Source organism: Peromyscus californicus, unplaced genomic scaffold (genome assembly GCF_007827085.1).
Source record: "Peromyscus californicus insignis strain IS unplaced genomic scaffold, ASM782708v3 Scaffold_8__1_contigs__length_139910024, whole genome shotgun sequence".
Classification (NCBI taxonomy): Eukaryota; Metazoa; Chordata; class Mammalia; order Rodentia; family Cricetidae; genus Peromyscus; species Peromyscus californicus.
In genome coordinates, this window is record NW_026294606.1 from 115690391 (window position 1) to 115706467 (window position 16077).

Genomic DNA, 16077 nt, shown 5'->3' on the forward strand with positions numbered 1-16077 from the left:
AATACATTCATGATATTCATTACATATTCATTACATATGCATTCATACATACATTCATGATATTCATTACACTTGTGGTATTCGTTGATTACATTTGCAGTATTCATGCAACAACTATATTTTATGATATTAATTACATTAATTGTGTTGATTTATTACATTCATGATATTATGTCCTGATACTACTGTCCGTTTGTAGGGCTTTTCCATCACATAAAACAAAAACTTTGTACTTAGGAAATCATTGCTCTATTTTCCTTTCTTCTCCATCTTGAGATAACATCTAATCTTTCTGTCTCTATGAATTTGTATATTCTATATATTTCATGTAATACAATTCTATAGTATTTCCCAATAAGCCCTTTTAAGTCAAATAATAGCTGAATTATACATGTAAATATTGATTAGATTCTGGGATACACAAGAAACCTATCTTCATCTGTTCAGAGAGCTATGTTTTACTTAAGTTGTGTGAGATTCCTATTCATCTTCTCCTTCACTGTTTGATTTATGGCAGACATTTTTCTATAAGCTAATCCATAACGTAAAAAGATTTTAGCCTCCCCTCCTGAAAATACAGCCAGCATATTCTTTCATCAGCTTGATACGGTACAAATTCTTATCCTAATAGTGAAATGTTTCACTAAAGCTTGCCCAGTGATTGGGCAAAACCAAAACTTATTATAAGCCACAGTCATCTAGGTTCCTCCCTGCTAGGTAGCCTCCCTGGATCTGTGGGTTGCAGTCTGATTGTCCTTTGCTTTATATCTAGAAATATTAGCCTTTTTAATTTGCTCTCAGCTCTTTTTTAAGCCCCTTTCAAGTACATCTTAAAAAGCATATAACATTCTCTTATTTGGCTGGGGCTGCTTTTGGTGGCTGGAATTTTTGGTGGTGAGTTGTGGAGTCTCCTTCTGTACTGATTGGAAATCTTAGTTTGGAAGAAATTGATTAATAGTGCAAATTAGACCTTCACAGAAATATTCTTTAGTTTCTTTCCTAATAATGAGAAATGTCTAACATGTAATAGTCACAGTCTGCATGTGCGTGTATATAGTTTTAGAAAGCTGTCCTAACTCTTCTGTCTTTGGTATGATTTGCTAACTTCTGTGCTTGATTCTGATTCTTGATATTTAACAGGTGGACATGTTGAGTGAAATTAACATTGCACCTCGAATCCTCACCAATTTCACTGGAGTGATGCCACCTCAGTTCAAAAAAGACTTGGATTCATATCTTAAAACTCGATCTCCTGTCACTTTTCTGTCGGATCTTCGCAGTAACCTACAGGTTAATTGGTTTGACTTAAGTTGTTCTCTGCTGAGTCTTCTGTACAGGGCACTTTGTGTGCACTGTCTATTGTATGTCTCATTTTCGCAGTTAGTATTTCCAACCTGATTTATACATTTAGAAACATGGTTGAATTTGGATGTGGAATGCACACCTGTTTCTTTGGTACTGAGGAAACTGAAGCAGACAGATCACGAGTTTGTGGCCAACCCGAACTACAGTGGCAAGACCTTATCCCCAGAAATACACCCACTCCCATATACACACCAAAACATTGTCATCTGTGTTCATTGGGTGAGCTTAACTGGGTTATATACTTTGCTAATATTTTATCATTGACCCAGTTATAGATGAGACTACTAGGGAAAAGATATTACTAAATAAAGGGATTGCAGTTAAATTTGCTTTATAGAGTGACTTGAAGTGTTATCGGCTTTCCAATGTTAGCACACTATGCAGCAACAACTTTTTCCAAATGTATATAATTGAGGTTATGCTTGTTTTGAATGGATAAATCTTATTTTGTAGCTATGTCGTGTGAAAAGTGATAGTATTTGGTTTCCCAAAGGAACTCACATTTGCTGGTTGAATCACTCTTAGGGCAGCGGTCCATTTGTGCAGCTCACAATGCTGAGCAGATTTCTTTTATTTAAATCACAAAAAATATCAAGAATGCATCCCTTCTAGAGAGCCTTAAGAAGGATTGAGAAATAGTAGCGCACGCCTTTAATCTCAGCACTGGGAGGCAGAGGCAGGTGGATCTTAGTTCGAGCCCAGCCAGAGCTACATTGTGAGATCCTGTCTGTGGAAAAAAGAAAACTAGTCAGTTTTCTGGTAAAGTTTCCTCTTTTGCCCGTTTAGGTATCTAACGAGCCTGGCAATCGCTACAACCTCCAGCTTATCAATGCACTGGTGCTCTATGTAGGGACTCAGGCCATCGCACACATCCACAACAAGGGCAGCACGCCATCAATGAGCACCATCACCCACTCAGCACACATGGATATCTTCCAGAATCTGGCTGTGGACTTAGACACTGAGGGTGAGTGAAGTTGGCCAATTTACATTGTCAGGTCTCTGTACTTTGCCACAGATGAAAATCACAAGAATCCAGAACATTTCTTTTAGCCACACTGATGAATGCTCTTTTCATAAAATGTGAAGAAAATTGCCCCAAATCTCTCCTATCTCAGTAAATATGTTGGTATGTCTGATTGCAGTAAAATGTGTAAAAATAAATGTTTTTAGTAGCCTACAACAGAGGCTCACACTACATTGTTTATTTGCCTGTCTTTTCTATCATTTATTATGTCTACTTGCCAGGGAGCAGAACATGTTATTAAATGTATAAGAAAGTGAAGGACTAGAACTTCCTGTTACTGTAAGAAGTGTACGATATAAATCACAGTAGTCTGTCTCTTGGTTCAGCTTCATTTCTTTTGGTGGTCAATGTTTAGTTATCCCCAGCTTAGGTGCTTACTAAGCACTGCTCATTTTGTTGTCTTTCAAATTCATGACATCTTTGTCATTGTTAGTGCATTCATATATGTATATAGATATATATTCTTCCCCTCTTCCCCCCTTTTTTTGGGAGAGTGAACCATGTCAATTTATTGGCATAGTCAGTGTATTAACAAGATAGGTAATTTGGTCCCCAGGAGGTGAGTTTGATAGTTTGGTATCAGTCTGCTATAACATGTCTTCATCTTGAGGACTTAGCAGTTCATGCTTCAGTCAGGGTTGAGTGGTACTCCTTTACTTTCACGGTTTTTTATGCTGCTGCTTTTGCACAGATCTAGGACAACTGGACGTAGCGGAGTCCAGCCTTTTGCCAGTGTGCCACCATGGTGTCATAAGTGGGGCGGTTCAGGCAGAACCACTGGGTTACTTCAGACTACGTAGATAGTCTTAAATATTTATCACCTGCTGAGTCTGTATAATGTTACCTGTGTGTGTTTTAAGGGCTGACCATTTGGTTTTGGAGAAACTGCTCTTCCCTGGGGAAGACAATTTCTCCCACTCTCAGCCTTCCTTAGTTGCCTGTAGTTGTTCTGTGGCATGTCTGTTGTTGTTGTCCTTGGTCAGCTCGTGTTTAGGCAGTTGGTGAGACTTTGAGTGTAGTTCCTGACATTCCTAGGAAGCACGATCTCACAGCAAACTGTTTGATCCTTTGGCTCTTACAGTGTCTCCACCTCCTTCTTGTTCAGTGTCTCCTGGACCCTAGGCGTGGGAGTACTCTGTAGATGCAGCCATTGCTTTCACAACTCAGCATTTTGACTGGTTGTGGTTGCCTCTGTTGCAAAGATAAGTTTCCTTGATGAAGGGTTAGAATTAGACTTACTGTGGGTATGTGGACAACTATTTCAGATATTTAGAGTGTAATTAGGGATTGTGCTGGTTTAGTGCAGTAGTGTTGTAGCTTCTCCTCCAAGATCCATGACTTCACTAGCCCTGGGTACTTGGCTAGGTTTCCAGTACCAGGCATGGTTACCCTTGTTGAGTGGGTCTTAAGTTCAATGGAAGAGCTGTTGGTTACCACCAAGGTGTTTGTACCACTACTGCACCTTTAGGGATATCTATCGTGCCATGCTGGTCACTGGTGTGGTTCATAGGCATCACAGCTGGGTAGGACTGCTGGTTTCCTCCCTCTGGAAGCTTGCATGATGCCTTCTGGTATCTTGAAAGCTAGTCTTCAGGGAAGAGGCATTCAGGTCAGTTCCAGGCTTAGAGAACTCAGGGCCCGGTGTCGGAAGTGCATGCATGGTGTCTTCAGCAAAAGGTGGAGGAACTTACCTTTGATCTCTGGGGCCAACCAAAGGCAATATAGCAACAATCTATGTTTTGGAAGTCTCTTGGATAGCACTGACCAACAACTCAAGGGCGTTTCATTCTGGTGTTGAGGTTTTTTTGATTAGGTGGTTTTTGGTGTCAACCCTCGATGAGAAAATTTCATTAAACTATATTAAACACAGATTTATATGTATTATAGTTTTTTTTTTAAGAAATAGTTAATAGTATGGTTCCTTATGACTTTTTCAGGCATCCCTTGCTTTTATTCTTTCCCCAATTACTCCAGGATGTGTACTCACATCTGAAGATTTGGAACCAAGATCCTGCAGTGAGAGAAAGAGAACATGAGATGTTTGTCATTGCTCACCTCAGATCATTTCTACTAGATCAGTTTACCTGCAGAGTTGACGATTCTTTCTTTGGCTCCGGGGAGCATTGTCAGCCTGAATAAGTGGTCCGTAGTGTAAATGTGCATTCCCATTATTGTTTCCAGTTCTTAGTTGTTAGGAATAGAGCAGCAGTGAACATGGCTGAGCAAGTGCTGGGAATAGGATGTTGTGGGTTTGGGGCATATGACCGATTTATTTTTACAGTGTACTTTAGGACTGTTACTTTTAACTTTGCTACATATCCTGAAAGGATAACTGTATTTGATATATAGATTGGTATTGTACTTACCTATTTTCAGAAGATATTTGAGCATAAAAGCAAAGTTTAACAATCGAATTTTGTTACATCCTTTGGTGTTTAAGGGTCCTTGTGATAGCTGTACAAACAAGATAATCAAATCTGAATAAGAGATCTATTGCCATCTGTACATGGTGAAAGATTCTGGATTTGATACTCCCTTCCCCCATTATTCTACCAATATACCATTGCTTTTCAAAGTATAAGGATCTTTAGGGGCAAGCCCCTGAAGATAAGGGCTTTGAGGCCAGGACTGTTTCCATCATAGGAAGACATTTCTTTCATTGTGCTTACTTCAAAGTATACACAGCAATTTTCCAAGTGCTAGATGAGATAGTGTTTTATCTGACAGGAGGTGAAACTGCAGAACTAGGTCTCCACTGTTGAGACATTAAAGGAGATCTGTAGAATAAAGAACAGTGGCCTTCACTTATGGTTTTTTTTAAATGATTTATTTGCTTGCATTGATGTTTGCCTACATGTGTATCTGTGAAGTATTGGATCCCCTGGAATTACAAACAGTTGTGAGCTGTGAATTGGTTGCTGGGAACTGAACCTAGGTCCTCTGGGAGGGCAGCCAGTGCTCTTAACCTCTGAGCCATCTCTCTGGCCCCTTAAGATTTTTAGTAAAATATTTTTATTAACATGTAGGTTAAACACAATGTTAAAAAAAAAAACACAACCAATATGTAAGAATTTTGCTAATTCATAACATGGAAAGTATTTCAAAAAAACCTATTGAATAACCTTCATAGATTTTCATGTCATCCTTGCACAAGGGCCATGCTAATTCTGTGTTGTTAAAAGTGAGCTCCCTTACGTATCAGTCCCCCTCAGAAACAAGCATTTGTCTCCCATATTGGCTTTCAGAGTGAACCCTAAATCCAGTCTCCTCAATCTTTAGGCCGGTATCTCTTCTTAAATGCAATTGCAAACCAGCTGCGGTACCCAAACAGCCACACTCACTACTTCAGCTGCACCATGCTGTACCTGTTTGCTGAGGCAAACACCGAGGCAATCCAGGAACAGATCACAAGGTGAGAGAGAGATTTATTGTCAAGATGCCTTAAAAGGGCCCTTCTCCCCTGTACTCTGAATGGAGTTGTGTGTATTCCCAGTTTAGCTATCTTATACTAACCACATCTGCAGAATTACAAAACAAGTTGATACTGACAGTAGTTTGTTTTGCAATACTGGGGAATAGTTTACAGTAAAAGCAACATACTTGTTTCTTGGTGGTGGCAGTGGCAACAGCATTTGTATCCAGAATCTTGAATAACACAGACTTCTTTGTATGTACCCTGTTTTCTGTTTAAATATGTATAGGATTGGAAATTGGTACATAGTACTTCACTAAGTACACATACCTTAAAGACTTTAATTTACACCAGGTGTGGTGGCACACACCTTTAATCCCAGCACTGAGGAGGCAGAGGCAGGTGGATTGCTGAGTTCAAGGACAGCCAGGGCTACACAGAGAAACCCTCTTGGGAGGGGAAAAAAGAAAAAGAACAAAAACCTTTTAATTTACCTATTCACCTGACTAAATACTGGTGCTGCTCAGGGTTCTCATAAACATCTGAACTGTGTTTATTGCATGCTTGGATGACGATGTACCATTTTGCTTGTAATTAGGTCTAAATCTTTGCCCCCAGGAAACAAAATGAGAACAAAGCATTGCAACTAGCAGGTCACAGTAGATGAATGTTTAAGCCAGCACTTGCAGCCACATAGGAAGAATTCCACCCATTTACATATGCTATAGTATTGTTAAAAAATTCCAAGTGGATTAATAAAGAGGCAGTGGAGGTATAGTTGTGAATTTGTTTCTCTGTGTATTAACTAACCCTTCTCCCTTTTTAGGGTTCTCTTGGAACGGTTGATTGTAAATAGGCCGCATCCTTGGGGTCTTCTTATCACCTTCATTGAGCTGATTAAAAACCCAGCATTTAAGTTCTGGAACCATGAGTTTGTACACTGTGCCCCAGAGATTGAAAAGTGAGTTGAAAATGTACCTAGCGGGGTGACAGAAAAGAATGCTTCTAATTTGGGGCTGTGAGTTCAAGGGCAGTTACAGCTGATGGACATTAGCTATCTTAGGCCTCCATTGTGAAGTAAATTTGTCCTTGTCTTCACTTTCCAGGTTGTTCCAGTCTGTCGCACAATGCTGCATGGGACAGAAGCAGGCTCAGCAAGTGATGGAAGGGACTGGTGCCAGTTAGATGAACTGCATAGCCCTCGACGAGGCATCGGCCTTGGTCCCACTGAACCAAGTTGATAAACTGAAGAGTCCTTTCAGCTCCTCCTGACTTTCCCAGCCCTTTGGTTCTTGGGTGTCTGCCCCATCAATTGCTGGGGTTGGCCTCCTGTCTATATGGGCAAGTTCCAAAGTTTAAATGCATTTTTTTTTGACTCTTGGCCAAAATTTAGAAGATGCTGTGAATATCATTTTGAACTTGTGTAAATATATGAAAGAGAAAACTCTTTGTCTGAACTTCTTGGGTTTGTGCCGAGTGTGTCTAAGGAAAATACATAAACTGGTACCTTGCAGTAGAGGCCGTGATGGCATGCTCTTGTCTTGAGCATAACTTAAGTCCTCTTGACATTTGTGGCATTCCACAAATTCAGCACTTTAAAGTTACTAAAAAATGTAGGCATGCAAGACTCGAATAGCCTGAGAACACAGGAAGGTCCACAGTTGAGATCCATGAGGTTTGCTTGCCTTTTCTTCCTCCAAAGCTGGCTGCAGGGAAAACTGAACCTGCTTTTTGGTCCTGAGGGACATTACCTGAAGAGGAAACCATTTCTGGCCAGGGGCGCCCATCACCATGCTCAGGCTGTAGCCTCGTTAAATAACAAGAGTCCAAAGGACCAATAATACAGTTGGTTCTTGTAAGGATCTTAAATGTTCCGAGAGCAGCCAGGTCCATGTTATATTTTGTAGCCTTTGTAGTTCCTGGGCCCTAACTCAGCTTTCTTGTGTGTGAAGACAGTAAACATTAAAGTCATAACATGCATAGGAGTCCACTGTGCCTTTCTCAGGGGCAGCAGCAGTGCTGGTGAGGAAGAAAAGTGGATAGCCCAGTCTCCTGGAAACAATCCCTTCTTAATGAATGACTGAGTTTCCCATTACTACTTACAGTTGTTTTTTTGTTTTTTTTTAAGTCAAGGTCCTACTACTATGTAGACCAAATTATCCATTTCCAGCCTCTGCTTCCTGGAAGCTGGGATTACTGGTATACTACAACCATGCCAAGCAAGGGTATTTCTGCTTCAACAGGAGGAAGCTGTTGGAGCAAGAAAATCTGTGTGGTTAAACTGAATTCAAGAAACTCTTCGGGTGTTTTTTTGGTATGAATAGGTAGTAGTTGAAACAATTCCACTTATAATTTACCTTGCCAAATGAAGCTGGGATACCCTTCATGTCCTTGAAAGGTGACCTGAGAACCAACTTTAGACTACTGATCAGATGCAAAGTGCAGCCGCAGAGCCCCGTTAGGCTAAGTTCTCTACAGGAAATGGACTTCAAAAAGGTCGGACTTCTCAAAGTCTAGCTCGGTCCATATTTATTAAATTCTACTAAAAACCTGAAGACGTTAGTAAAAATAAAAACAGAATGTTCTTACCAGTTGGCAGATTCCCAACCTGCTAATCTCAATCTTAAAATGTCAACAACTCTTGCCTTAGATTAAAACCTATCCTTGGGCTACTTTTCTTTTGATACTGCCTAATAGCAAAAGTCCCAAATTTCCCTCCTTTCCAAGCAAAACATGATCTTAAAAGATTCTCACTGCTGGTCATTCAGGGCACCTGCTAACTTGTGAGTTCCAACAACCGATGTAAGATCATCTTCTGGCCATAGCGGACTTGTAAGGCTTGCTGTTCCCGCCAGCTGAGCTTGGCATAGACCTCCTTATTACTAAGTAAATCTTGCTCAGTTTGTAAGTCCGTGGCATAAGTCTCTAGGGTCAACAGAACACTGTCTCGAAGAAGTCGTCTCCATGATACTTGGAGCTTGGGGATATTTGTGATTGTGAGACTGTCCTCTTCCCTTTCTTCTTCTCCTCCCTGTCCAGCCTGGTTTTTATATTCTCTGAACTCCTCAGCAGGCATGCACAGTACCTAGAAGGAACATAGGGCCCTTTAGTTAGGATGTACCACTATCCGTGAGCTTCATGACAGATTACCCTTGTCTTTAGTTTGGCCTTATTCTAAATGCCAACATCCCATACCCTGTCAGCCCTGCACCTTAAGTGTGGTGGCTAGCTCCTCTTGCGTCAACACCTCCTCACGACCAATCACAAAGGCTCCCTCTTCCCCTACCATCTCCAGTTTGCACAGGAAATCCCAGCGTTCACACAAGAGCAGCCTTTCAGCTTCATCCTTTGTTCCTGTGAGGTAATGGATGAGAGTGAGTGGACAGAACCCCACAAGCCAAGTGCTGTCCGCAGAGGTATTGTGGAACCTGGGCTGGGCAGACGCACCCTGGAGTGCAGCGTCTCGGACAGTCACCATCTGAATATCGGCTGTATCATCTGTGTTGTCAGGATAGGGCTCAGCAAAACCGTACATATGAATCAGCTGCCAGTTAGCCATCTGCCCATAGGTGTTGAAAATCTCATGACCTTTAGCAATGGGCTGAAGAGCTACCATCCGGAGGTAATCCTGGGATAAAAGGGAAAAGCTGGGGCTACACCTTACACCCCACCCTATAAAGATTATTTCCCTCTTAGAAGAGCCTATTGGACCATGGGCTGAGACCACGTACCCACTGTCTACTGTATTATAGAAGGGGGTGAAACCAACTTTACAGGGCAGTGTACCAAGTGCATCTATGCATAGTTATCTGCACTTAAGTCACTACCTTTTAAAAAAATGTTAAGGTCAGGCCTGGTGATGCACACCCAGTGCTCACGAGGTAATCACTTGAGGTCCAGGTTAGCCAGGGCTACATAGTTTAAAAAAAAAAAAGTTAAACTTCATGTCAAAATAGAAGTAGGAATAAGTGACAGTCCTATCTGCTGACATCTGGGGGACAAGGTCTTAATGTATAAACTAAAAATGGCTGCAAGTGAGTGGACTTGGAACCTTCAATCCTGCCTCACCTCATCAGACTACAGGTAGAAACCACCAGGCCCAGATCATTTGCTAGTTTTTTTTTTTTTTTTTTTTTTTTTTGGTTTTTCGAGACAGGGTTTCTCTGTGTAGCTTTGCGCCTTTCCTTCCTGGAACTCACTTGGTTGTCCAGGCTGGCCTCGAACTCACAGAGATCCGCCTGGCTCTGCCTCCCGAGTGCTGGGATTAAAGGCGTGTGCCACCACCGCCCAGCTCATTTGCTAGTTTTTTATCATAAAAAACGTGTCTTCTTAATTTTCCATACAGAACCAGGACTAAAGTAGAGTCTTAGTATACCTCTGGCCCAGGAACATTCCACCTCTTGAAAAGTACTGAACTATTGCTGTTCTGCGATGCTGTCCACAGGGCCTGAGGTGACATGGCAGAGCAGGCAGGTTTTGGTTTTGGTTTTGGTAGCTTTAAGGTGTGTCCACGCCATCTTATTGTAACTTGATACCAAAAGTACACGGGGGAGTAATCTCACCTACTCATTTTCACAGTACGTAGGAAAACGGAGCCCAATGATTTGACTCCCAATGCACATAACTAGACATGGGGTTCACTCACTGCAGAGTACTCGAGATTGGCATTGTGATTGGCTGTGTGGTTTAGTATGTCTGCTGCAGGCACCATCAAGGGGGAATTCGGCTCCTTTTCATCATCCTCTTCCTCCAGTGGTTCTTGAAAGCTGCCACAGAGAAAACTCAATTAAGGCCCGGTCTTGGGTGAGGGGCCTACCTGGAGTTCACTGTTCTTCCCCACCTTGCCCTCAATATGTTCTAAAGATGAGGGTCTGCTCCTCCAGGCTGTAATCACTGACCTATAAGCCATTACAATGGCCACGAGCTGGCGATAGAGTTCTAGAGAGCGAACAGTGGGGCTGAAGAGATCGGAGTGAGCCTCCATGAAGGGCAGGACGATGGAATAGTATTCGCTGCGGATGTTCACCAAATCCTTCTCAACGGCCTCCGGGACACCTGTACCCTTGAGGAGGCGCAGCCGCTCCTCCTCTGGCCTGCAAGGACAACCCACCCAGGGCCCTTCACAACCTGCCGCTCTGATCCAGCAGATACCCAGTCCCCTCAGCAAAACGGTTGAAACAGGTTCTCCCCTGCCCTTCCCTTGGCTCTCACCAAAACATGGGATGCTCCAAACACCCCAGCTCTGGCCAGAGCGCGAAGTAGGGGCTCCAGGGTGAGGCTGGGGCCTGCAGCTCGTGGAGCAGCGCCAGCAGCAGCGGCACCCACCCGGACAGGCTCTGCAGCGCGCCTCGCTCTAGGGAAGACACCGGAGAAGTCGCCCGGGCGCGACTCGGCAGCCAGCCTCGGAGCCAGCCCTCTGCCCCTTACCCACCTCGCTCCAGCAGGCCGCCGATGGAGCAGGTGTCGGGGGACAGAAGCGCCGAGCGCGGCACTGCGAACAGCAGCTCCCCCGGCTGCACGCTCTCCCGCGCCACCATGCCATAGCCGGCCACCGTGCCCTGCCGGCTCACCGCCACCTTGGGACTCAGCTCCAGCCCCACTCCCGCGCACCAGCGCAGGAAGCCGGCCACCGCGTCGCCGTCCGGCGCGTCACCGCTGGGCCCCGCCGCCAGCGGGGAGAAGCAAGTGGCGTGGCCGCGCCCGGGATCCGGGGGCGTCGGGGGCGCGCCGGCGACTCTCGGGACCCGGCAGGGCGCGGGGAGGGGCGGCCCGTCGCCGGTCCGCGCGCGCTTGGCCGGAGCCGCCATGCCGGGAGGGTGGCGCCGCGTCCTCCCTGCGCTTCCGGCGTCGCTGGACGCGAGCGGACGGGGCGGAGCTCGGGTCCCGCACCCACGCCGCGCCTCCCGCCTCCCTCCCTCCCTCCGTCCCTCCCGCCTCCCTCCCTCCCTCCCTCCACGCAGCGGCTCCGGCGTGGCCTCCAGAGGGTTCAGACACCGCGCGAGCACACAGGCGAGTTCTGTGCTGGGCGCGTCCCCGAGAGCAGGGTGCAGGAACCAAATCCGGTTTCTTCCTGGGGTCTTAGCTGCTGAGCGGTAGGGACCGACCCCTTCCTTGTTAGCGACAGGCATCTCTCTCACTGACCTCCGTTCAATTAGACAGTTTGCACGTGGGTTTGAAGTGGCCTGAAGGTTCTCTACATCTGATGGACACACACCCCCATCCACAGTTGCTAATTTACTCTTGTTTTTCATCTTCTGACAGCTATTTTAAAGCCTGATACATTGGAAGGAGTCACTATCAGGTGAATGAATGATGGAACAAATGATTGAACGTGGAGAAGTTGGCAGTGTAATTCCAGTACTTGGGAGACTGAGACAAGATTACTGGGAGTTCCTGTCCAGCCTAGGCTAGAGTGAGACCGTGTCTCAAAGCAACAAAAAACAAGCAAAACGTGGTGTGCCCTTGCTTTGAAGAGGCCTGCCTGGCTAAGCTATTTGCTCAGCTGTGACACTGAGAAGTAGCGTCAGGATCGGTAAAAATCATGTCTCGATCAGGGTAATATAGCCTCATGGCAGAACCTTGCCCATCATGTGTGACCACCCTGGTTCAAGCCCCATCACCCCCAAAGGAAAAACAAAAAGCTAGAAAGGGTGGCCTACATAATCCCAACACCCAGGAAGCTGAAGCAGGATTTCTGAGTGTTCAAGACCAGCCTGGGGCACAGAATGAGACCATGCCAACCCTCACTCCCCCCTCCCCAATGTATGTAATAGGCATTGAAGGTATAGAGACACACAGAAACAATTACTATCCTCCACCCGTGGGAGCCCGAGGTAACCTAAACCGTTTCCAGGTGATAGCAAACACCACACTCACTCTTTAGTCTTAAGTTCTTTATTAGTTTTTCTGCACAGTTAACTTTCTACATCAACAAGGGTTTGTGTTTTACATTTTGTCGTCTCAAAATCTCTTTTATCAGCCACTGGAATACACAAAATTAGGCTCTTAATTTTGTACAGAGAGGAAAGTAGTGAACTCCATCGAAAGTTCCCCTTGACCAAGAGGAGACAACCACCAATAGGGAAACCACACACAGGAGGACCTGATATACACATATATATATATATAATTATAGGTATTTATAGATATCTGAGAACACAGCAAAAAGATGTCCAATACTCGAAGTGCTATCTACAGTGAGGGATTAATTCTACCAGCTTTAAACAGTCACATTCAGTATTCACGGAAGCACGTGAGTGAACAGAACTGGGGACAGAATACACTCCACCGGACTGAGCAGTCTTAGAAATGGCTTACAGTTACAGAAGGGGGTGGCACAGATACAGGGGTGTAGGTGTCCTCAGTGCAGAACACCCGCACCGTAACACCCTCCCCCATACACACACAGCTCTTCTCTTTTTTTTTTTAAGTGCTTTATTCCCCGTTTGGGGGTGACAGCGTGTGAAACCAGTGACCAGGCTGAAACAGTAGCTCTGGTTTCTGGGCTGCGAGTCTACCTGGTGAGATGATGGGCGGGAAGACAGCTTAGCGGTGTGCTCCAGAGGGCTAGGGTGCATCAAGAGCCTTTGGCCACTACACCACCTTTGTTCACATCAAGGACCCGCCACCCATCTCCCACCCCAGGACCAAGCAAGCTCCAGCCCCTCCAGCAGGCAGAAGTCCTTGCACGGTGTCTTTCTGTCTTGGACCAGACCTCTCAAACAAGCTCACTTCTCCAGTGATGTCTGTGTCACACTGGCCCAAGCTGACCAGGCCACTGTCACGAACACTCTGGGTGGAATCTGGGACAAGAGGGGTCTGCAGGACTCAAGCACCTTCCAACTGCCAAAGGGATCATGAAGTTCTCAGGGGCTACACACAGCAACCTTAACCTTTTCCCTCTGCCACCAGGGGCAGGAGACCACGTGACCTTTGCTTCAGGGTGGGACCTGGGCCTGGGGTGGTAGAGTATGGGGGTTCCTGCCCTCAGAGTTCTCCATATGCTGTCTCCATAGCTCTGCCTGGCTAGCCTTACAGCACCTGTCCTGCCCACAGAGCACCAGGAAAACGTCTGGCTGCTTAGAGCGCCTTCTCGTGGTTTCCATCCTTACGACTGTGACCTCTACTATCAGAACAGGTGTGCTTGGTGCAAAGGTTAAAAGGAAGTGGACCCCTTGAGGTTCAGGGCTCTCCATTGGTCTGACTCCCTCTCACATCAGAGCCTAAGCACAGCACCCACCATCTTCAAACCCCACGCGTCTTCACATCTGCCAGGCCCAGGGGGGTGGGCCATATTCCTTCTTCAATACTGTATCCTATATTCTGGCCCCACCCCAGGGCCACGGTGAGCAGATGAGAGGAGCCATATCAACTAGTGAACATGTTGAATGAAATGGGAGTAGATGAGGCGAGCCCCTCACACCACCCAAGACTTTTCTGCTGTACTAAGGTGGATCCCTTCAATTTTTAAATAAAAGAGAAGTAACCCCATTTCCTCCACTTCACTCTCACAAAAATAAACTAAACGGAAGATGAGCCAGTGCGGAGACGGCAGTGGGACCTGGGGACAGGTAAGCAGGCGTCTTGGGCAGGACGAGGGCTTCAGCAGGATACCTCCATGGTGTGGTTGACCTGGCCCATCCCCTCATTGCTCTCTGAGTGGGTGCAGGGCTGCGGGCGGCTGCCATCCACAGAACTGGCGCTGGTGAGGGAGGCCGTGCGTGAGCGCGCAAGGCGGGTCATGCTGGCTGAGGGCACTGTGGACAAAGACAAAGGGTCCTGAGGACAGGCAAGGTGGGTACCAGCAGGCAGGAAAAGGGCGATGCAAGCAAAGCGGCCAGTGAGACCCAGCCCTGCCACAACACAGAGGCCCATCCCAAGCCAGGGTGCTGGTACTGGTTCCGTCAGGCCAGGCCGAGGCATGCAGTGCCAGCAACAGTGAGTAGGCCAAATGGGCTGCAGCCAGCAGGGTCCTAGGTCCAACAGCTACCCAGAGCTACGGCCAGGGTAGGGCAGGTGTTGATTAGCACTCTGAACTGGGATAGGAAGACACCGTGTGGCCAACTAGACCTTTATCCAGAGAGTGACTGGGTAGGAGGCAGGACTGCTTCTGTGAAGGACACAAACAGCCACAAACTACCCCGAATCTTGTTTCTACTCCTGGAGGCTGGGCCAGGGACAGACGTGATGCCTGCCAAGGCCAACCTAGTGCTTCTAACTCCCAAAGTTTTGGCAGCCCCACAGCCCACGGCAACCTAAAAACCAGACAACCGCTCCGAGACCAGCCAGCATCAGGTTCCCACATGGGACAGAGCCTGCAGGAGACAGGGTCTGCAGAGGAGCAGGGAGCCACCGGGGCTTTGAGCTGAGCAGGACAGAAGAAGATTCCAAACCACGGCAAGACAGAGTGTGGCTGCAGCACTGCGGGGGAGCAGGAGTGGGGGGGGTGGGGGACTAGGCAGGGTGTCCATGCATCAGGAGAGGGGCCACGGGGCTACCTGCTCCTCCACTCAGCCTTCGGTCCTTCAAGTGTGCAACTAAGAGAGAAGACAGCCAGAGAGGGCGAGGGGAGGGGAGACACAGAACACGGTGAAGATCGGCTAGGCCAAGGGCATCGAGATGGGCCAAGAGGAGACAGACCGGCAAAAGAGGGAGGGAGGACCGGGGCAGGGCTGAGGCTCGGAGAGCCCGCTGCTGCTGCTGCTGCTGCAGCCCATCCAGACGACAGCTCGTGGAAGCCACACACCAGTCTCAGGGTTCTCACCTCTCCCTCTTCTCCAGCCCAGGCTGTGGCTTCAGGCCCACGGAGGCCACATCCTAGACCCAGTGTCCTCACGGCTCTACCAGACCTCAGTCTTGCACATAAAGGGGGAGGAGGCTGTACAATCTTCCCAAGCCCCTCTGACTCCTGGGACACCTGGTGTACTCCTCGTGAAGCCCAGGGACACACTCTAGTGCCTACGGGTGTTGCTCCTTCTTCGCCTCACAGATGTCTGCCATGCTCCAAGAGTGCATGGGGCCCGGCTTGGAGTTCTGGCTAGTCCTCCCTGCCTGTGACTTTCTCTGCCATTTCCCCATGAGGCTGGCAGGGTGGAGGGATATCCTATTTCTGTCCCAAGGATGTACAAGCCCCAGAGGCTGAAGTCTCCTGGCAGTCTCCAGAGATCCAGGAGGCACACAGGAGTCGCCAGCATCATAATCCCGTGTGTGTGTGTGTGTGTGTGTGTGTGTGTGTGTGTGTGTGTGTGTGTGTGTTGGGTGCTCATGGACGTAG

At 46.8% G+C, this 16077-nt stretch overlaps 3 protein-coding genes across 16 annotated transcripts in view; 1 reads left to right on the plus strand and 2 right to left on the minus strand.

Moving 5' to 3' along the window:
- The window catches only part of Cnot1 (CCR4-NOT transcription complex subunit 1), an 85033-nt gene extending 77107 nt beyond the window's left edge, over positions 1 to 7926 (plus strand). For all 7 annotated transcript variants that reach the window (XM_052727044.1, XM_052727042.1, XM_052727041.1 and 4 more), the window contains exons 45-49: positions 1141 to 1290; positions 2152 to 2332; positions 5672 to 5804; positions 6631 to 6765; positions 6911 to 7926. In XM_052727044.1, the coding sequence (XP_052583004.1) occupies positions 1141 to 1290; positions 2152 to 2332; positions 5672 to 5804; positions 6631 to 6765; positions 6911 to 6989 (678 nt within the window). In that variant the 3' untranslated portion in view covers positions 6990 to 7926. The remainder of the gene's footprint in view (positions 1 to 1140; positions 1291 to 2151; positions 2333 to 5671; positions 5805 to 6630; positions 6766 to 6910) is intronic.
- Positions 7927 to 8316: 390 nt separating this feature from the next.
- Positions 8317 to 11626, minus strand: Setd6 (SET domain containing 6, protein lysine methyltransferase). 2 transcript variants are annotated; one of them, XM_052727050.1, is made up of 7 exons: positions 11236 to 11626; positions 11016 to 11157; positions 10703 to 10897; positions 10450 to 10570; positions 9252 to 9432; positions 9091 to 9158; positions 8317 to 8889 (listed from the first exon to the last, which is right to left on the minus strand). In XM_052727050.1, exons 1-7 carry the CDS (start codon positions 11609 to 11611, stop codon positions 8581 to 8583), a joined length of 1392 nt encoding a protein of 463 aa, XP_052583010.1. In that variant the 5' UTR covers positions 11612 to 11626; the 3' UTR covers positions 8317 to 8580. The 2 variants fall into 2 exon arrangements, with proteins under 2 accessions (XP_052583010.1, XP_052583009.1); XM_052727049.1 differs by having other exon boundaries at positions 9016 to 9158.
- A 1056-nt stretch (positions 11627 to 12682) lies between these two features.
- Positions 12683 to 16077, minus strand: part of Ndrg4 (NDRG family member 4) — a 36442-nt gene continuing 33047 nt past the window's right edge. For 3 of the 7 annotated variants that reach the window (XM_052729634.1, XM_052729633.1, XM_052729637.1), the window contains 2 exons: positions 15302 to 15403; positions 12683 to 14560 (listed from right to left, as the gene is read on the minus strand). In XM_052729634.1, coding sequence (XP_052585594.1) covers positions 14406 to 14560; positions 15302 to 15403 — 257 coding nt within the window. In that variant the 3' untranslated portion in view covers positions 12683 to 14405. The remainder of the gene's footprint in view (positions 14561 to 15301; positions 15404 to 16077) is intronic. The other 4 variants (XM_052729635.1, XM_052729638.1, XM_052729636.1 and 1 more) reach the window with 2 other exon arrangements.

Bases quoted from the DNA above. Each gene is read 5' to 3' on its own strand.
- Setd6 (XM_052727049.1), bottom strand. From the start codon at position 11,611: ATGGCGGCTCCGGCCAAGCGCGCGCGGACCGGCGACGGGCCGCCCCTC. The intron at 11,158-11,235 runs GTGGGTAAGGGG...TGTCTTCCCTAG, and splicing joins CGGCGGCCTGCTGGAGCGAG to AGCGAGGCGCGCTGCAGAGC. The intron at 9,159-9,251 runs GTGCGTCTGCCC...ATTACCTCACAG, and splicing joins CCGAGACGCTGCACTCCAGG to GAACAAAGGATGAAGCTGAA.